A 21,735-nucleotide genomic window follows, 5' to 3' on the forward strand; every position below is an offset into this window, starting at 1 on the left:
GGCCGACTCGATAAGCAAGTTTGAACACACTTTTAGATACTTTATTCTGTGTTCGGACGGATAACTCTGGCTCGCGTAACCAAAGTGAGCTACGCGCGCGCCTAATAATGATTCTTTTAGCTTATCTTATCTGAGACGCGTCGTGGTGCACCGTCGAGCTGCTGCTGTTGTCGTCGGCACCGAAAACGGGGGCTTCTATCTTTCTTTCACAAGGCTAGGTAAGGCGCTGTAGTTTCATGCGCCATATAAGTGCAAGCAACTCGTTCTCACGAGGTGCACATCTAGTCTACTCGCGAATGCGTACGCATCGATGCTTCCGTGATTTTCTTGTCGTTACTGACAAAAACGTTCGCTCGAGTCGTCGGTGTGTCCAGGAGACGGTTCGTCCCTTCCTGACAGCTGCTCGCAATATTCAAGGTGAGCGAGGCCGTACGCTATACCACTTTTTAATTTTTTTCTAGTTCAAAGAGGTTAAAAAGAAAGGCCGCAGACTGGGTATATAGTCCCGAGTCAGTGACTGCGCTCAGAAGCTCCGTTGAGGTTTATCCTTTCGCATGACCTACAGGCAACTCCAGTCATAAAACCGAAGGAATGTTTGCACAAGGTCAGCCTTCTTTTGAACGCCGCACTGCACTGTCGTCACTTCGTGGGCGCGTAAAACAAGTCAGCAGAGTTCCGGGCTCACGACTTCAGCCGGTAAAAATTCCATTTCGACATGGCCCTAGGAAAGAAAAACTTAAGAAGATATGTCCTGGGGAGATATACTCCTGAACCTTACAAACATGGTCCCTGCGGCCAGATATGTAATAATGTGGAGGACTCAAGTATGACGCGGTCCCAATTCCGGTTTGGCTTATTGTAAGCTGAAAAAATTTTTTTTGCGGCGTTCACTTAAGGGAGCCCATCCTAATACTGTTTTTTTTTTACATTTCTTGCACTATCAAACCAGGGGGGCGGTCACTCGTGGGCCGTCACTCTACCATCTGAGCTAAGGAGACTAGAAGATCGCAGAATGAGGGCGAATTAATTGACACTTCGAAGTGTAGCTAAGGACACTAATATGGCAAGTGCGCATGCGCGCAACGCTCACTGCCAGCACCTGAAAGCAGATTGCTATCCTACCAGGGGACGTATTCGGCGACGATCACTTTCGGTGACACTATATATGGCCTCAGCCGTCAGGCGCACCGTGATTGGCTGGTTGAACAATATACGTCACGCGAAGGCGATATAGCATCACCGAAAGTGCATGATCGTCGCAGAATACGTACCCTGGCTCCGCCACCGAGCCGGTTGAGTGGTGCGTCCACTTAGTCGTTTATTGATTGCAACCAACCCACTCTGCGTCTTTGGAGACCTAACTAACGCTGCGCAGCGCCAGCCCTGCACTGCCGTGCGGTGCAGTGAAGCGGAAGCGAGCTTCTTCCCAAGCCACTTATGGCTTCGTGTGGAACTTGTACCGACACGGTCTCGTTCGATGTGAAACAGAACCGCACATTGCATGTTCTCTACATACATTACCCGCGTGACACCTCCGCTGCCGGATATTTTGCATCGGTCTTTCTCCTCTGACGATGCTTTCAAAGGAGAATCACGCTTCCGTGCTTCCTCGTCCACTGTTCCTGCCCTAATCCAACAAATCTCGCTTCCTGCCTATGGGGTCCTGTCCTCATTCAATCGGGATTATGCCGCTGCTCATGCTATCGTCGTCTTTGCGTCACCGTCAGACAGACTCCATTATGCATCCGTTGTCATACCGTCGTTATCATCTCATTGTCCTAATGTCGCCGTCGTCACGGTGTCTTAGTGTCTATGGAACTCGCTACCATAGTTTTTAAAATGACACTACACTCATTTATTACACAAGTTCCTTTTGAACCAACCCAATCTTATATAACTTCTTTTTGTACGCGTATATGCCACATGCTGTAGACATTTTCACTTTCGTTTGGTAAATGCTACAGTTTGTTATGTCATGTTTATTAATCACGTATGAAACTGTTTAAAGATGTCCGTTTTCTGTTCCATTTGTTCACATTTCCATATGTTAATTGTTACAAGCAAGCAGCGCTCACGCTACAATTTTAATTGCTACGGTTGACGCATCGGGATATACGAAAACACGGGGGAGCAACTCGAGGAAACAAGCGGGCAATGAACGCTGACTCACGAAGTGGCAAGACGTGCAGAGAGAGATAAAACTTTATTGTCGCTCAGCGGTTAACAAGCAGGCAACCTCAGTTTCAGGCCACCTCTGTCAGCGTACTTGACGGTGGATATTATTCAAACGTTCTCAAGGACATCGCGAAGAGCACTTAAGCAATGACGTAAGCAGCGTCCGACAGAAGATTTCCCAAGATAGATAAGCGTGAGCGTGATGCAATGACAAGGTGAGAGAGGTACTTTATATTTATGTAATAAATAAAATGTTCTCTCTTTTTATCGTTCTCTTTATCAAATAGAAAGTAGGGGCGTTGGAATAGTGACCTTCCTGAATCTAATAAAAACACAAGTAATTGAGAAAAACAGTATCCGAATATCAAATCAAATATAGAATATTTCCTTATATATTTCTAAACAAACCAAAATATAAGGCTAGTGCGGAGTTTGCTTAGTTAGAAAATGAGGCTTACTTGCAGTATTATTTACGGTCGGTCATTTCATACCTGCATGTAATGCTGTTCACAAGACGTCATGTCAAATTATTTTGTAAATGAAAAACAACTGTTTTCTGTTATCTCTAGCAGCAGAATCATTCGGAATCGAATTGCAATGACCATTCGATTCGCATTGGAAATTTCGAATATTCGCACACTTCCAAAGTAAAGTCGAATTTGCTGAGAATAATTCCGCCAGGTATACTTGGTCCAGGTAGGTGATGGGCGGAGTCAGCTGCTCTGCCGTGCACATGGGTTTGAAGGAGATGAGTGAATCGGGACAGAAGTTTTGTTGGCTGTGGTGATTTCAGCGGTGATTATCATTCCCATAGTACGTTTGCTTTGCGGTGTTGTGGTGACAAGCCGAAGACATCCACCCTCTATACGATGTAGACTGCTGCTCTCGGTAAATGCAGCGACGTAGTGAATATGAGAAGTGCGGACACTTTGTTGCATTGTCTTCGCTTTCTGCATTGCTTACACAAGCCTTTTTTTTTTAATGCGAAGCATTTCTTTCCCTAGTCGGATCCAAGGTAAAAGCAAGGTCAATCGCAAACACGCGATGATGTTCTGTATCCGACAAATATGGGCCTGTCTCGGAGATTGTGCAATCTAAAAATGTGGATCTGTAGTGCAGGTTTGAAATTTCAGCTCTTTTCGCGAGGCGTATAGCGGTGCTATAATTTGCAGAGATGATCGTTAGCGCGCATTGTATGCAGTGAGTTTGTCAGCTCAAAATGGCCAGACCTGGTGCGGGGCCCTTGAAGAATAGTACTTGAGAAATAAAAAAAAGTTTGCCCACACATTTGTGTCGTCTATATAGCTTTCATAAATGCTTCGCATGACACAGATAATCATCAAGGAAGGCTCGAGCTTTATTTTTGTTTGTTCCTTTTTTGATTGCATGGACTAAGTTGTCCATCTTGTGCATGTGGAGAGGAGGACGAAGACATAATGCACGTCAGAAGCATACACATTTGGGATGGTTGGTTGATGGCTTGAGCAGAAACAGCTCAAAAGAACAAGACGTCAGGAAAGGACAGACACCGGCACTCACTAACAACCAAGCGTTTAATGCTTACTCTTTTAAGCAGCCTATGTAGCGTACCACCCAACAAGAAAAAAACAGAAAAGACGTAAAAGGAGTATGCGTGGAATTAATGGGACGAAATGACACCGATATGGATGATATGGCCTTTGGAAGGTGTGAACAAGTCTGGGAAGCATGCATGCATCGCCAAATTTTCATGATGTTGAAGGCTTCGGATGTCAGTCGTGCGCGCTCGTCATGGTAATTCGACACAATGCTGCCATATATATATATATATATATATATATATATATATATATATATATATATATATTTAAAGGGGTCGACAGCCACCCTCAACGCAACCCAGTGGCCCAGGTGGCTTGCTTGCATATACTTTATTTCAGTGTTCGCGAGTGCGGGTCATTCACATAACGCCCCCCCCCCCCCCTCCTTTTTTTTACGACATAGAAACGCCCGCAGAAACGAGGAATCCGGTAAACGACATTACATCGCCACTTGAAAAACTTATTTCTATGCTTTTTTCAACTTCCGTTAGTATCGGTCTCTAGATTGACTTTTTGTTACATAGGCTACCAAGCTTATCTGGGGCAGTGAACGGCCGCGTAACGCATGCCCTAGATTAACGCCATTCTTTAGATTGTGCGATGTTTCGTCACGAACGGAATTACTGCAACTGTTTGCCGCGAGCGGCTCTTAGGCTGAGCGACCCCCGGGGTCTTGTTCTTGAAATCAGATACTGAGGGGCTCGGCGATGCTTGCCAAAAGCACCCTGTAAGCTTTAGCCTTTCTACTTGGGATGTGAATCTCGTTCTCACTTGGTGATCCGAAGCCCTGATAAGGGAAGCTTTCATGCACGATCCCTGCGTTATCCCACTTTACTATCTTGAATGAGCATATATGTGTAGTGGAAGCAGGCTTTTGCGAGATCGGGGCGGCGTACCGCCGACACATGTGGTTATACGTCTTAGTATTAGCGTAAATTCAGCTTTTATTTATTTTTGTGAACTGTTGCTGTAGTTTCATTATTGTGTTAGGATCGGCGTGTGGTCATTTTTCGAAAAAGTGAAGCGGAGTAATATGAAAGATGATTCTTCTATTTCATCCTATTGAGCGCTTACAACACACACACACACACACACACACACACACACACACACACACACACACACACACACACACACACACACACACACACACACACACACACACACACACACACACACACACACACACACACACACACACGTGCGCACGCACGCGCGTGCTGAAAGACAGATAAACGGACGGACGGAGGGAGGAACGGATTGATTGGTTGATTTCTTGATTGATGGAGGTTTGGACGCACGTGACCATGGCTGTGAATGCCCACTAGCGCACCCGTATTTCATACTTTAAGGGATGAACGAGAAGAAAGGGAACCGAGAGGCCCGATTTATTAATATCATAAGGAGCTAACAAACAATGACACCAAGGACAACATAGGGGAAATTACTTGTACTTACTAATCGAAATAAAGAAATAACCGCACGCGTAATGCGAAGACGTGGGATCGTTCCCCACCTGCGGCCAGTTGGTTTTTCATCCATTTTCATTTCCATGAATTTATAATTTCTTCAATTCAATTAGTAAGCACAAGTAATTTCCACTATGTTGTCCTTGGTGTCATTGTTTGTTGGCTTCTTAAGATACTTTAAGGGATGTCACAGGACGTACTCAGTGTGGTCATACTGCTCTCTTACAAAATTTACTGAGGATTCGGACGAGGACAGACTTTCGTGTACGCACTGCAGATGCTATCAAACAACAAGCAATTCTCCGCTACGGCATGTTTTTGGGGCAATCGCTGCGCACAGGGGCATGTTATAAACGGGGAACAGACGGTGCCTGCCATATCGTTCTTGCCCTGTGTTTTGCACAAGCATATGGAAGTAATTGATTGACTGATATTTAACGTGCTTTCATCGCGTAGGATGCGGCCCGTTGTGCTGCTGTTCGTGGCTGTGTCTCTGTGCTGGTCATCCAGCCACGGTCTGCACATCGACAAATCAACGGGCGCCTACGAGGACATCGTAGTCGCCATCCACCCGTCCGTGGAACCCGATGAGCGAATAATCGACAACATCAAGGTATATACGTATTGACAATTCATTGAAACGCCAATCTATTTGTCTGTCTAATCTATCTATCGATCTGTCTGTCTGTCTGTCTGTCTGTCTGTCTGTCTGTCTGTCTGTCTGTCTGTCTGTCTGTCTAATCTATCTGTCGATCTATCTATCGATCTGTCTGTCGATCTATCTGCCAATCTGTCTAATCTGTCTATCAATCTGTCTGTCTATATCTCTTTGCAAGAAAAAAATACTCGTTTTCACTTTATCGATCAATGAATGATCAGCCTGTCAGGATTTTTTCCAACCGGTCAATCTCTACGATAACCTCGCCTTTAACTACTTTCTCGAAGGCCCTGTTCCGCTCTGCCTCGACGTTCCTCCACCGGGCCACCCGCGGTCTGGTGCACTTCGGCAGCGTGACCATCGCCGTTCCGGACACGTGGCCCGCTAGGCCGCAAGCCAAGAGCACCACGGCCAGCCTGTTTTCGGTGGCCGACGTGAGGGTTGCAGCGCGGAACCCGCAGTACGGCGACACTCCGTACACGCTGCAGCCCCGGGGATGCGGTGAGCGCGGAGAGTACGTCCACCTGACGCCGCGCTTCCTGGGAGAGTTGAACGATTCCATCGCCGAGGTTTACGGCAGTCCAGGTGAGGCCAGGTAGCGGCGGGTGTTGATTGATCGGAATAACGCGCCAAGTTTAGCAGGTATCGAAACTGAGCGCCGCGCGTCCTTCGATGAATGAGTCGAGTGATGAGGAAGGATTTATTGTGTGAAGGTGTCGTGATACTTAACGCGAACAATGTTTAAGAGTGTTTTACCTTCTCCTGTAAACGGCGCAGAAACGGCGCCTGCGATTGATTAAGGAGTCGTCTCAAAGCGATAGCTGTCTTTGAGTACTTCCCCGGGTTTTCGCCGTCGTTCTGGCCTGCAGAGTTGCAGAGGAGGGGAGAGGGAGTACAGCCTAGGCAGTGCAGTAGGAGGAGGAAGGATGTAAGTGGCGAGGGAAGGCGGCCAGTGCGAAGGAAGACGCTGCGCCAGGATTGGTTGGAGCGCGCGCTTCTGACGTCACCAGTGCGAAACTCCCCGCGCGGCTACTCCACCACGGCCGGACTAAAGCATGCGCGCTTCCCGCGCACGCGTACTCGAGTACGGCCGTGCGTTCACGTAGGGCGCGATGACGTCACGTCAGCCGTGGCGCGAGCCACTGGCACCGCTCGGCAGCAATAGAATTTTAGTGGGTGTCATTGACGTTATCGATGACGAATTGGCCAGCTGGCTGCGCGCTCATTTGATGCTCAGTTGCCTTCCCGAGCGCAACAAGGACATTCTCGTCTCAGTTGCAAAGCCAAGCATAAACAAAACAAATCGTGACAAGGTTGTGTGCTACTAAGGCAAATGAAATAGCAGCAAAACGAACTCCCTCAAAGGAAACGGGAAAGGCGAACTCTCACGCCACAAGAAGTCGAAGAGAGGATGGAAGATGATGCCTTGCTGATGTGAACGATAGCTGCTGCAATTGCCAAACAAAGAACAGTGAAGAACACACTTACTGCATCAAATGAAAGAAGTCCGCAGACGTCAAAATGACTACTGAGGGACAGGATGAGAAACTATGACGGAGACATGTTTCCTCTCGTCAACGTGCTTCACAACCACTGTTTAACGGCGGCTGCACATAAATAATTCACCAAACGCACATTCGAGTCTCGTGCAGTGTACGCGTTTCCTATTATGGTCCCACAAGCCATCGCTAACATTGAACATTCGTAGTTTCTGCGCATTAATTTTTTTTATCGAATTACAGATGTTTACTCTTCACAGCATACACAGCTCCTTTAAGGGCTAGTTTGGACGTCATACCTACGGCCATTTGGTTGCAAGAGTTACTAAAGAACGTGGTCTAGATGCCCAAAAAGGAAGTACACATAACAAGCGCGGCTTATAGTTGGTCCATTGTCGATGTGGTTTTGGAGTGGCACTACGTTTAGGTAAAAAAAAAAAAAAAAGTTGCGATGTTCAAAATAAAGCGATAGAGCTAGAGCTAATGTCTCTTGTTTGAAGTCAAAGCGTTTCATAAAAGTGCCTTGCTGTCACTCAGGTAACATATACGCGGTCGCCGCTTGCGTCTAGTTTCGATCTTCCTTTTCTAGTAAATTATTTTCTTTCTTTGTCCAAATGTACACAAGACTCACTGGCGCTAACTTAAATGCTTCAACTGCTTCTGTTTCTTCTCTGTATCTCGTGTTGTTTAACGATCGATGTTGTACTTAGTATTTGCCTCTGCATTTTTGTTTACTTGTCGGGAAGGTTTCACATGGCTTGTATTTGTTCGCTGGGGTGTTTGTCCTCGTCAAGTCTGCGGTCGGCTCCCCTTTCAGTTTATAGCCCGTATAGGCTTTCCCACATGTTGAGACAACCTTCATCCCCGCTTTACCGCTTACTTCTCTCCTCTCCTAAGACGATCTTAGGCGCCGCAGAAACCTCGAAAGTAGCATGATGTATTTAGACAGAATAGTACGAAAAAAGAAGCGAAAAAAAAAAATAAAAAGAACATCGCTGAAAGCTGGCTTTCTCTGCAATATTGACAACTCTAAGGCGAAGCCCGCTTACTCGTTCAATTCGTGTGTTGCTTCTATTCAAGATGCAAGGAAATGGGAGGGGGAAGGTGTTGCAGGAGAAGCAGAGAGGCTGGTCTCAGTATGATCTAGACTGCTGCTATGAATAGGAAAGGAGGAAAGGGAACAAAAATAAACTCCTGAAAAATGATGATGACGACAGGAACAAGGGCTGCGTACATACAATAACCACGTAACCCAGCGGCTTCCCTTGAGTCTTGATTTTATTTTAGACTATATGCTCTACTTGTAGTTTATAACGATTGTTGGCGCGTTTACAGGGCCGCCTTGATTATCAGGGCGTCCTATGTTGGCCGCCCTTATCACATAGGTGTCACGGTGGCCATTAGCATCAATGGCTGTGAACGCAAATACCAAAGAGTGAATGGAAGAACAGCTACTGCTGTAGGTCAACTGGTTAAGCTCAAATGGTTAAGTTGAGCTACTGCCGTAGCTCAACTTGCAATGCGGAGGTTGTGGGTTCGGCGTCAAGCGCGACAAGTTGTCGTTTCGTCCATTTTAATTGACCTTTACCTTTCTACATTTCAAATAAGAACTACGGGTAATTTATTGTATGCTTTCCTTGGCGTCATTTTATTGTCTGTTGGCTTCGTGTGGTTGTGTGCACAAAGTTTTTTCATACACCCAGTCTTATATTCGCAGCCTACTTGCTGGTGCACGAGTGGGCTCACTTCCGGTACGGCGTGTTCGACGAGTACGGCGACCCCGAGAGCTTCCGGTACCCGAGCCTCTACTGCGAGTTCGGCATGGTGAGGCGTTCAGATATAGTCACGTGATTCACCGAGGCTCAATTTCGGTTATAGTTTTAGCCCCCATATCTTATAGTTTTAGCTCCCCCCTTAAAATAATGCCTGACTGCTCTTAACATTAGAGAACCTACAGAAAGCGCCAGAGCACACCAGATAATTTACTATAATACTTACTTTTACGAACCTTTCTCTGTTTCAGTACCCGTGAGGTGGGCGCGCGATGACGTCACGATACAGAGGCTCATGACTGTAGCCCCCTCCGATACGCACTCAGAAACCTTGTTTATTTTTTTTTATAGGCAACACCGCCATGCCTAGCCATATTGCTGCACGGCTTCAACAAATCTAGCTCTATGTTATGGCGTCACGGTAAATCGACGTCGCTAGGCATAACATCTCGAGACAATTTTAGTATCAAATCAAAATGGCTTATAGGTGTTTTCCAACCCCTCCTCCACCCCCCTCGTACTGTGCTACGCGTAGTCCTTTGTCCGTGCGAGAAGCATGTGGTATAGTTTCTACAACTTCAAAATATCTGTGAATACTCCTTTAAAGGGGTAATGACATGATATTTTCGACTATTCAAATTTGTTTTACGTTGAATGAAGGTTCGGTCTCCAGATCCAAGATAAAAAAAATACTGAGAAAACCGAAGAGCGCGCTAAATAATTTATTATAATATCTTTTCTGCGGCCAGTTTCGGTTCGTTTTCAAGGAAGTCACTGTGCTGTGACATCACGAGACAGGAGGTTGCAGGGAAGAGTGGGAGCAGGAACTCGCGACGTTTTGGCTTCTGGTCCGGCTGGCTCGGTCGCCTTCTTTGCTGCTACTCTTTGTGAGGCCCGATGTAGCGGCATACTAGAGGACTGAGCTAGCCGGAACGAATGTCAAAACGTCGTGATTTCCTGCTTCCACGTGAACATATACTGTGTTGTGACGTCACATTATCATCCTCCTGGAAACGAAACCGAAACTGGCGGTAGAATAGCTGCTATATTGAATTATTCACGGTGCTCTGAGGCTTGTCACTATTCCTTCTAGGGATTAGAGCTCTAGGACCTTCGTTCAACGAAAAAAAAAAGAATACGAATAGTCGGAAATATCATGTCAGTACCATGTTGAGAACTCAACTTGGTGTAAACGTCACGTGCTGATCTAGAGGCACCCTATGCTGATCGTTCCATCACTGCCATCTATCGGTAGGTTCGTGCCAGCGCATGCTCATCCCGGATCAAGTTCACGGCGTCTACAGAGACGGGTGAACCTTGCCGCATCTACAAGGGATGCCGCGTCTCCACCAAGTGCAAGGCGCACTTCGAGCAGAGCAGAGAGAACCCCGTGACGTCATCCATCATGTTCATGCCGTACCTCAAGGGCGTAAGTGGCCGCCATATGCAGCCCACCGAGACTGTACACACGGTAGTCACATATGAATAAGACTGCAGGCGTCAATGAGACTATGTAAATGACTTTCGTGTGATTGCATTTGTGTCTGCGTGTACGTGCTTTGTTTTATTTTTTTTATCTCACTGCCTTTCTTTCATCACGCACCATCTTGCCCGGAGTAGCATGCCATGCCCTGTCGCTAGGCTAACCACTTCAAATATCTTATCTATCTTTAATATGGGCTGAAGTACCTGATTTGACTCTTCTCGGGGGGGGGGGGGGGGGGGGGGTCACGGTGTCTCTATATGGCGAAACGAGTTACTTTTGAATGATCTGACCAGTGAAGATACACCATAACGACATAAGGCAAGTCAATTTAGCGTAAAAATAAAGAAATGATATAACTCATAATCTACGGAGTTTAATATTTGTAATTCATTAATTTTTGCAATTATGATCAGTGACCTGATGTGACTTGAGTATTCATGATGCAGGTCCAAAATGCCCTGAGAATTAACACTTAGACATAATTCGGGACTGAGGGGGCTAAAGCTTCGGGTTAGCGCATTCTACGAATACTTAATTACCTGTGGGATTGAAACTTTAGATTTAATAAGGAAGCTTGTGAGGAAGGTGGGGACCGTATTACGAGCATTGAGATGGGAAATGGTAAATGTGAGTATGAGGGACAGGACGAAGACGAGCGAACGGGCATAGCTTGTAATCCAGCTAAGACTAAGAGGAGGAAACGTAGTTGGGAAGGTTTTCAAGGGAAGGAAAATGGTGGCAGAGGTGGGGTGATGAAATGGGGAAACTTGAGGAAAATAGGGAAGTTTGGGGATGAAATGGTAAAAATAGGCATATATGACGGAGTTTGGTGACGCAAGGGATAACTGGACATCGACGGGAGAGGCCTTCATCCTGCATTGGACAGTTGGCATGGGATAAAATGATGATGTCGTTTGTGGACCAAACAGTTCAACGTATCTACTTCTTGTATTGAAGTAAAGAAAAAGAGTATCAGGTGACACTTTGCTAAACACAAAAATTGTTTAGCACGCGTCACTGAGCCACATTTCAAGTTATCCTTCTGCAACGATCGCTGTTTGAATATTCACTGCATTCCTTCATTTCATAAAGGCGTTGCTTTCATGTATATTTCTGTTAATATCTATTAATTTTTTGATGTCAGTTTGACTGTCCAAATTATTTACGCAGTTTCTGTTTTTGACGACTCTCTTACACTTCGCCCTACCGATTTCTTCCTAAGTCGCCGTGGTACGCATTGAAGTCTTCTTTAATAACATCTCGCCATTTTGTTATATTTCCGAACGAATTAATAATGATTATCTCTTGTCGATTAAGCTGTAATCATCATCATCAGCCTATATTTAAGTCCACTGCAGGACGAAGGCCTCTCCCTGCGATCTCCAATTACCCCTGTCTTGCGCTAGCGTATTCCAACTTGCGCCTGCAAATTTCCTAACTTCATCATCCCACCTGGTTTTCTGCCGTCCTCGACTGCGCTTCCTTTCTCTTGGTATCCATTCTGTAACCCTAATGGTCCACCGGTTATCCATCCTACGCATTACATGGCCTGCCCAGCTCCATTTCTTCCGCTTAATGTCAACTAGAACATCGGCTATCCCCGTTTGTTCTCTGATCCACACCGCTCTCTTCCTGTCTCTTAACGATTAAGCTGTAATCGGTCCTAAATATTGTGTCATACGAACTCAGTCTTCTCTCGCGACTTTGGCTGCGGTCTTGGAGACATCTAAGCTCTTCACGGTTGCCATTTCTTCCATGCGTTCTCAGCTGTGAACACGAACTCGTTTTCTTGGAGTATTACAAACAGCCAAGCGAATAAGTACTAATTTATATAACGGAAATCGGTGGCATGGGCGTAGTCATGATTTGAGCGGCCTAAGTATTATCGGTGCAATGACAAATATCTAAAGTTCCAGGTGCACACATTCACGCGGTCACTTTGTTAGAATGGGTGGGCGCGGATAACAGCTGTTCAATGAGCGCGAGTGAGTTCTCAGTAACATCCTTGCTCGCGTTCGTTGACACAGGTGACGGACTTCTGCGAGAGCGCCAACAAGACTCACAACATCTTTGCGCCCAACAAGCACAACCACCTTTGCGAACGCAAGTCCACGTGGGAAGTTATCAGCGCCAACGAGGATTTCAAACAGTGAGTGAAACGCACTTTTTTATAATTAGGTGTGCGTGTCAGGAGGTATTGGTGTCCATAGGGCCTGCTGATGCAGCAGGTAACATACAGGTATGGTGACAACTCGTTTGCCGTAGAGGAAATACCGCATGTCATAACGACTCCTCTTCTCACCACCTCGATGCGAAGAGGAGGCGTCTGCCTGCATGCCTTCTTGCTCGTCATTCGGCCGGTCAAGCTAGACCTGACTAGACCTGACCTGAGTGACTGACTCTTAATGCGTTAGCATTCTTAGGGTACTTCATACACTTGCCGGGAGCTATGTATTTATCTATCTATGCATGTATGTTTACATATATATGTATGTTTGTATCTAACCATTTTCCCGCCTACCTGGGTCACTGGGTTGTGCGTAGTCGAATGGGTAGCCCATCGGGTTGCTTTGCTGAAGGAATAGGGTTCAAACCCAACCATCGCACTAACTTGGGTCACTGAGTATGCGGCAATGTGCACATTCGTGCCGGTCTTCAACGAACCTCTTTCGCGCCGGCACGGGCCCCAGTAGGCGCGGAACTGGGTGGGTACCACGCTGTTCGAAGAAGCTCTTTGACGCCGACTTGGAGCACTAGGTATGTGCGACTCGGTTCTGTGCAGGTCTTCAATGAACCTTTCTGATATCAACTTGGGTCGCTGGGTATGTGTCAGTAGGTGTGTGTCACTCTTCAGTGAACGTTCTTGACCAACTTGGGTAAACAGGCATGTGCCACTGGAAATGTGGTACGCGCGGACTTCGCGGCGGCACCGGTAGATGGCGCCACTTGTCCGGAGGGACGCGCGAGAGAGGACCCCAGCCACTCCGCGTGCTTGGTTAGGCACTTGTATAAGTAATCTGCACTTGTGAATATCAAAGCCATGTATCTGTCTCGTTACTTTCCTCATTATAATCGTTGCAATGATCGTAATAGTAATTATAATATATAAACCGTAACTTCAGCAACTGCACACCCATTCAGTGGCGATTTAGTGGTGAATGTGAGAGAAATGCGTGAGCATTATGTCGCCCCTCTTTGAGGTCCCGGATCCATGATTTAAATGGCTTTCACCACATTGCAAAGTGTTTGTTCAGGAGCCCAATCGACACACGTCCTGCCTTTTCGAGGAGCGAAGTGCAACTGATGGTGGTCCGGAGCAGACGACCTTCAGCTGCAGTATACATACATACACGCTCTTCGAAGCTCTGCCACCCCGCACTAACTCGACCACGTGACCAGCTTCCCACACTTTGACACTCCTAATGCTAACGCATTAACGTCGCTAAGCAATCATCTCCAGAGGACGGATGCGCCGACAATTTTTCTTTCTTTTTCTTCTTTCAAGACAAAGTTGACAAAAAACATTCAGGAATGTAACCCACCACAGTTCTCTCGTATAAGCACGTACTCACGCCATTGACTCTGCAAAGCTTAGCACAATTCCCCGGATAATCGTCTGCAAAATCGCTTAAAATATGCATTGGTGTTCCGAGTAAGATCGTCTGGAACTGTTGGAAGGACGCTTTTGGGAAATCGTTAGGGAACGCCGATGTATTTGATAGCACATTTTAGGAAGAATATCTGGAAACGTAACTTTTTTTTAAACCCACATAATTTCAATACTGATCGGCTTCAATCTTGCAATTGCAACATGTGCACTAAATAATTATAAGAAAAAGCGTCCTTTACTTACACTTGTTATTTAGCTACCTTGGCATTGCGATTATTTGTGTAGGTAATTTCCACTTATTCAAATCCACCAGGAATTTGTAACAACTATTAAGCGCTAGATACGATGGCGCCGACATGGAAGGGCACAAAACGAGCGTCCTTCTATCCTTTTGCACATGAAAAGGCGGAGAAGCGCTATTTGCCCCCCCCCCCCCCCCCCCCAAAAAAAAAAATCAGTTGAGCTAAACACAAATAAAAAGACAGGTAACATATTTAACCGTAACAGGTAACCTTCCTGTTCCAGTTCGTCTCCCTTGCCGACGTCAGTCTGCGCTGTTTTCGCTTTAAAAGTGGCTAACATCGCTTTTTTTTTCTTCTAATGATTGCTCTGTTTCCATTTGTGCGCCGTCATTAACGTGAACGCTGCGTCGGTGTGGTATCACTATACGCAGGTTGGCCCCGACGACCCCCGACAGGACCTTCGAGGTGAAGTTCACGGAGGTGCAGAAGCGGGAACGCGCACTGGGCAGAGTGATTTTCGCGCTGGACGTCTCGGGCAGCATGAAGGTAGGTGTGACGACAGATGATATACTATGTGCGGTGATTACGAGGTGGCGGATTGTACTTCGTATGGGCGATGTTGATGATAATCGCTAATGGCAACCCCTTTGAATCAGGCCGGTAATCGTAAACCGTTACCTATACCCGTGACAAATCTCGCCCCCATCTGTATCCTGCGTTCTTATTGCGATAGCAATTATATGGACACTTCAGGCGCATTTCCGTCGTCGTCGTCGCCGTGATGTTCCGTATAAAGTCAAAGCGCGATAACATCGTGGCCGCCCGCCGTATGTGCGAGTGAAAGCGTGCGAGGGTGAGCCGACGATAGCGGCTGAATCTCGCGCGGGAATGGGAGGAAAGCGGGGAGGAAGCGCGTCGTCTTCCGTTGCGAGCAATGCACCCGGAGAGGGGGTGACGTTCTACTCCGGCTGCGTAAGGCACGGCCGAGCGCGGCCGCGCGGGCCCTAACTAGAAATTGATCTGCGATGGGGACAAAGTGCCCCGAGTGCTGATAGCTTCGTGTACGCAGTGTTCTCGCCGCGTAGTTCGCGTTGAAGTGAGAGGCAGCACGAAGGTCAATCGCTCGCTGCTTCTGTCGCGCTTCCTGACGCCGGCGTTCTGACAGTGAGTGTCCGCGGTCACCGAGTGAGTACGTGTTCATGTTTGCTTGTGCGCGTGTGACACCATGCTCGTTAATTTTGTTGGTAAGCGAATGTTTACGAGTTTATACGGCTGATAAAAACTACTATCCTTACTTCGTATAGCTGTCTAATAATTTGCTATCGCAATCGATGCTTTGCCTTTCGGGCGAAGGAGGAGGAGGAATAAACTTTTATTGTAGAACGAAATTGCGAATTTTTTTCTTTATTTCAGCGGTTCGTGTGTATCTTGTTATAATTTCTACTTTTTCCTGCACCCTAGAATATTTATCTGTAAGTGGTAACATCCAAATTGTTAGTTTCCTTCATCCTTGCTTGTTTCTCTCAACTATTTGATCCACGACCAATCCACCCCTGTGGGTATACAACAATGACAATGACAACAACAACGACAACAACAACGCCTGCTGTTGTCGCAGTCAGCAAGTTGTTGTTATTGCCTCAAAACATGGCTCGTACCCACGAGGGGATTGGCCACACTGGATGGACTGAGAGCTAAAAGGAAAATCGAAGTCACCTCTTTCTCTTTATTTTTTTTTTGTTTTGTAGACCAGCGACCGGATCGGGTACCTGAAGGCAGCGGCGAGCCAGTTCATCCAGGCGCTCATACCGGACGGGATGGAAGTGGGAATCGTTCGAGTTCAACGAGATCGCCTCGGTGACGTCTCCGCTGACCTCCTGTGGCAGAGTCTTCGCGAGAGGAGCTCGTCGAGAAAGTGCTGAAGCTGGAAGCCAATGGCTTCACCTGTATCGGATGCGCTCTGCAAAAGTCCCTCGAGGTAACGATAGCGGCGCCCGTACTGCCGGTCAACTTCGAGTGGCAATGAAGGGTGGAGTTACGGAGGCCAATCACGCACGCGTAGCAGCGCTCGTGATAATAATCGAACGTCTACAATTCGTGAATTGCGATATGTGCCGTAATGTAACTAAGTTAGAAGCTAATTAGTGAATTTTGGTTAATTAGTTGAACATGTCTTTCGATTTCTAGTGCTAGTATTGTCCGCCCCTACGAATAATCCAGCTCAAGTACCAGAATTGTGCTATCTGCCACAGGTGATTTTCTAAAAAATCCGGAAAAATTAAAAGTGATCGCCCCATATAGCCGAATTCATTTACAACAACAGTGTGTTGAGTAATCTCCTAGCATCCCTGACTCTCGTCGTAAAATTTGCGAAAATAAACTAAACGATCAGGGAGGAGGAAGAGGGGGTGGGTGTGCTTAAACACTGTGCCTAGGTTATCATGCGATTTCTACATCGATTATCAGAGGTTCATTTCTGAACATCGCCTCAGGAGCAGACGTGCGAGATGGACACGTTCACGCCCGACGGTTCCAAGCCGGGCTGGCAGGTTTACGTCCAACACGAGAAATAGTGCAGATTTCGGGACAGGAATTGGTCGTGCGCCCTCATCTCCTCTCCAGTCGCCTGCGTTGTTTGTCCTGTCTAAGGGAATGCTACTGCATGGTTAAATGCGCGAAGATACAGTTAGTTGCGAGCAAAAGTTTAGAGGCCACGTCATAAAAAAAAAAAAGGGCGAAAAGGCTGAAAAAATATTTTTTTCTGGACAAGCTGTGCGACATGGAATTACTTCAGCATATTCTATTGGTTGAACAAGCGCACGTAGGCTGTATGTACCACTTTAATTAAGCTGGCATGCCTTATATAGGCTACGTAGAAAAATTAGTTTTTTTTTCGCGGCACCCTTGCTTCTTAAGTTTGCACGCGTCTGTACACGAACAGAGTTCTCAATGCTCCGCTAAAATATTAGTTACTGTGTGTTTGTATCTCTGTGTGGCTCGCTTCGCTAAACTTGCATTAAAGAATTCCTCGTTGTTAATATATTCTAAACATTCTCAGGTGAAATCGTGAGCAGGCGTAGCCGTCATTACTACAAGGACAACTACGTTAGCGCAGTCTCCTTCTAGTAGCGACGGCTATGGCTGTTACGCGCTACTATTGCCGTTTATTTAAGGTCAAAGCGTGTGGTTAGCGTTAACTATGACATTTTGCACACCTTTACAAAAAATTATCCTTCTTGGAGCGTAGCGCAGTCCAGCCTCTGCGTTCTCTTTATTCCCTGTGGTTTTGCGCAGCATTTTCAAGTTGTTAGCGAGTATGACCAGCGTACGCGTAGGGCAGATACCGCATAGACTCATGTAAGGGCCCCACCCGTAACGTGGCAGCCCAAAATCTGAAAAAAAAGAGATCTTTTTTTTTTTCAATAGAGGCAATCGCGTTCGGTGCTCCCATGCCGCGCGCGTACATCGGTGAATTTACTCACGGTGCGTACTTCCGCGTACTAGATCGTAGTACAGGGCGATAGTCATCTATTAGTGACATCTAGTATCTAGAGCCATCTAGTAGCGGCCCTTACGCGGGACCAAACCCAAAGGTTCGGTCCCGTGTAAGGCCGCCCTTTGTCAAAATTGTGAAAACAGTGCGGTACTTACAAGAGTCTATACAGTAACCGCTAATAACCGGTAATTCTGTTACTCTATTACAGTTTACACGATGGGTGCCAAGAGAATGGGAGCGCGCTCGAGATGACAGAGAACTAGGCGTTGTGATGAAATGAAGAAATTTGCAGGCCTAAAATGGGGGCCAGCTGCGCTAGACGTTGTTCGAGGTCGACGGGAGAGGGCTTCGTCCTGCAGTCGACATAAATACGCTGATGATGATGATGTTTGGCTATTGTGCTTTACAGTGAAGCTGTCTATGGCTCGGGTTCTACGCATTTTTCGTGTCCGTCAACAGATCTGCGTGTGCAAAAACTCGGCTCCCGAATCGCATGCAAAATCGCTTCCTTCTGTGCAAAAGCTTGTATGTCTCACCATTTGGATACGCATTTTCAGTACATTAATTATCAATAGGCGCCATTTTCAAAATCAGTAGACTCTCGGGTAGATAATATTGGTTTCTCAAAGATTTGCCGGCTGTGCGAGCCGCGTCGGCCATGTGTACGCTCGCACCGCCCTTCCTCTGTCGCCGTTCCAAGCGCATGCGTGTCTAGTTTCCTTCCGCTCTCCCGGCGTGGCGGTCCCGTCGTGCGTGTCTAGTTTCCTCCGGCTCCCCCAGATGGCGATAGTCTTCCACGCGAATGTATGGCGCCGATCAAGACCACCGATCAAAATAGAAGTGTGTGTGCGTGTCTTTCTTCGGGGTGACTGCCGTCGCCACTCAAGAGAAATACAATTTGCTCATACCTTTAATCTAAATTCTCTGTCACCTCTATGTCGTGTGCTAAACTGCTTTTGCTGGTAATCAGCCTTCACAGCAGTGGAATGACGCGTGATTTTTTCTTCCTTGCGAGCATTCTAACAAGAGTACTGCTTCGGACTAGTTGATGGAAATTCGACATATCGAACAAACAGGGCCGACAAACAGGACTTGCGGAAGGCGCCAACACGGATGCCGAGTGTTGTCGTCTGTGTTGTTGTCTTCCACAACTCCTCTCTGTCTGCGCCGTTTGTTCAATGTGTCGAAGCGTTTGAACGCTTGCCTGCACCCTTTCAGATGTTCGAGGAAAACGACCAGTCTGCGGCTGGCTCCGTCATCATTCTCATGACCGACGGGGCGGAGAACCGGGATCCGAAGATATCGGACGTCGTCGGCAAGCTGGTCGCCGCTCAGGTGGTGGTCAACACGATCGCCTTCGGCACGGAGGCCGAGCGGAAGCTCGAGGATCTGGCCCTGCGAACGGGAGGCAAGCCGTTCGCCGTTCGCGACGGCCAGACCAACCTGGCCATCGCCCTGGAGTCGGCTTTCCTGGACTCGGCCTTCACCCTGCTGGACGACACCAAGAGGCCGGTCGTGGTGAGTCGCACTTTGGTGTAGAGACGGTCCCTAAATGTTGCCGGAAACTCCCCAATGTATAGTTAGGTAAATCAGTTATGTGTAAGCCCCGCATAGTTGAGGAAGGTTCATGAAAGAAATTAACGTTCGCAAGTGCCATTCTGTGCTTAAAAATCGGATATCTCGTCGGGGTTGGAGAGAGAGAGAGAGAGAAGAAAGAGGAAAGGCAGGGAGGTTAATCAGAGGGGAATATCCTGTTTGAAACCCTACGCTGGGGAGAGAGGGATAGGGGAGGTAAAGTGACAGGAAAGTAGAGAGAGAAAGGGCAGTTCACCAAAGATCGGTGGGCCGGTTGGCTTTGGGAGCTCACGGTAAAGCCACAAATGAGGTAGTGCAGAGTGACAAAGCTCAGACCTCTACTAGGAGTCAGAGAAGCGCAGCGCAAAAATTAGTCTTGAAGGAAGGCTCAGGAACATGGATCAAAATAAATGGTCGGCTAAAGTGCACAAGTATCTTTACCCGAAAAGCGTGCACACAAAATGTAGGAAGCGGTTAAGAAAGTTGGCAACGAAGTACAGGGTTATTAAAAGTGTAATTTGACAACCAGGAGTCACCAGAAAGAAAGTGAGAGAAACAGAGAGAGATTATTGGATGCGAAGGATGAAAAAAAAAAGCAAATCATAGAGATTTACAAGAATGAGAAGAAAGAAATTAAAGGGAAAAAAATCTATACGATAACACAAAGGGAAATACCTTGCTGTTTGAGGCTCGAGCTGGTTGCCTAAGGACAAAAACATACCGGACAAATATGCGCCCATGCCTTATTTATTTATTTATTTATTTATTTATTTATTTATTTATTTATTTATTTATTTATTTATTTATTTATTTATTATTTATTTATTTATTTATTTATTTATTTATTTATTTATTTATTTATTTATTTATTTGTACATACTGCAGCCCTATAACAGGGCTGTTGCAGGAGTGGGTTAATACAGGGGTGAACAAAAAATAAGTGAAACTGAACAAAGAATCTTACAACATTAGCAAATTCAAATATTAGTAGAACACGTAAGGCACTGGAAAATTATTTTCTTCAATACAGAAAGCAGCGAAACACTGAAATACATATACAAAGCATAAATAAAACGTAACTCAAGCAGTTACACACGCTGCTTTTCATAAAGAGCACTTTCGAATTCGCTTATCGGGAGTGAACGAAGACAGCCAGGTAAGGAATTCCATACTTCTATAGTGCGGGGAAAGAAGCTGTACTTGAAAGTATTTGTACGGGCATAGAAAGGGAAAAGATTCAGCTCGTGGAAGTTACGTGTAGAAGAAGGTTTCGCGAAAGATAAGCAAACTGTGTTCGAAGTACGATAGAATGTGTTAATTATGTTGTGCAAAAATTTTAAAGATTCCACGTCACGACGCACAGAAAGTAATGTTAGGTTCAGAGAAGGGAGGGCAGATGATGGTGAAAGATAGCGGTCATACCGGCGGAAAATGAAGCGGGCGGCTTTCTTTTGAACTGCTTCTAGTTTGATTATGTTGTTTTGGTTATGGGGTGACCACACTGTGGCGCCATAATCGATAATGGGGCGGACAAGTGTTTTATACATTAAGAGTTTAGTATCCTTTGGAGCCTTCTGCATAGTACGACGTAAATATCTCATAGTCGTTTCGTTAACTTGGTAGATACCGAAATTGGCATAGTGTGACAGGAGTGTATTGCGAACATCTTCTTCTTCTTCTTTCTGGGGTTTTACGTGCCAAAACGAACATAAGTGATAGGTCGTGACATGCGTGTCAAGTAGGTCATGACAATGACCCAGCGAAAAAGATTAACACTCAAAAACCCCTGAAATGGGCTCGGACGTGGGTACTAAGTGAAGGAAACACTAAAGGATGTTGGTAGAAGTCGGTCATGGGCATGACTCAGGAAAAATGACAATGACTCAGCGAAAAAAAGATTAACACAAAAACCAATTGAATGGGTTCGGATGTGGTACTAAGTGAAGGAAAAGGCAGGCATAGTCATGAGCATGACTAAGGCTTTCGCTTTAAGGTCTCTTAGGCGTAGCTAAAGGGACTCCTGAGGACTCATGACATGAATGTCATGACATACGTGTCATGTAGGTCCTGAAAGAGCCGCCTACGTCTTGGTGCTCTCATGGTCGTTTAGTTAACTCGGTAGGCTCCCCGCACACTTCTTCGCATAACATCGATTCCCACAGGGCGCGGGATC

The 21,735-nt window shown here is 46.3% G+C and overlaps 1 protein-coding gene across 1 annotated transcript in view; it reads left to right on the forward strand.

The window, feature by feature from the left end:
• The first annotated feature begins 211 nt into the window (after window positions 1–211).
• The window catches only part of LOC119430909 (calcium-activated chloride channel regulator 1), a 31,680-nt gene continuing 10,156 nt past the window's right edge, over window positions 212–21,735 (forward strand). Inside the window, exons 1-9 of the mRNA XM_049657487.1 lie at window positions 212–417; window positions 5,681–5,837; window positions 6,170–6,467; window positions 9,099–9,205; window positions 10,409–10,582; window positions 12,667–12,788; window positions 14,923–15,037; window positions 16,240–16,406; window positions 19,010–19,505. Of these exons, the coding sequence (XP_049513444.1) occupies window positions 5,682–5,837; window positions 6,170–6,467; window positions 9,099–9,205; window positions 10,409–10,582; window positions 12,667–12,788; window positions 14,923–15,037; window positions 16,240–16,406; window positions 19,010–19,505 (1,635 nt within the window). The 5' untranslated portion in view covers window positions 212–417; window position 5,681. The remainder of the gene's footprint in view (window positions 418–5,680; window positions 5,838–6,169; window positions 6,468–9,098; window positions 9,206–10,408; window positions 10,583–12,666; window positions 12,789–14,922; window positions 15,038–16,239; window positions 16,407–19,009; window positions 19,506–21,735) is intronic.

Source organism: Dermacentor silvarum, chromosome 10, assembly GCF_013339745.2.
Source record: "Dermacentor silvarum isolate Dsil-2018 chromosome 10, BIME_Dsil_1.4, whole genome shotgun sequence".
Taxonomy (NCBI): domain Eukaryota; kingdom Metazoa; phylum Arthropoda; class Arachnida; order Ixodida; family Ixodidae; genus Dermacentor; species Dermacentor silvarum.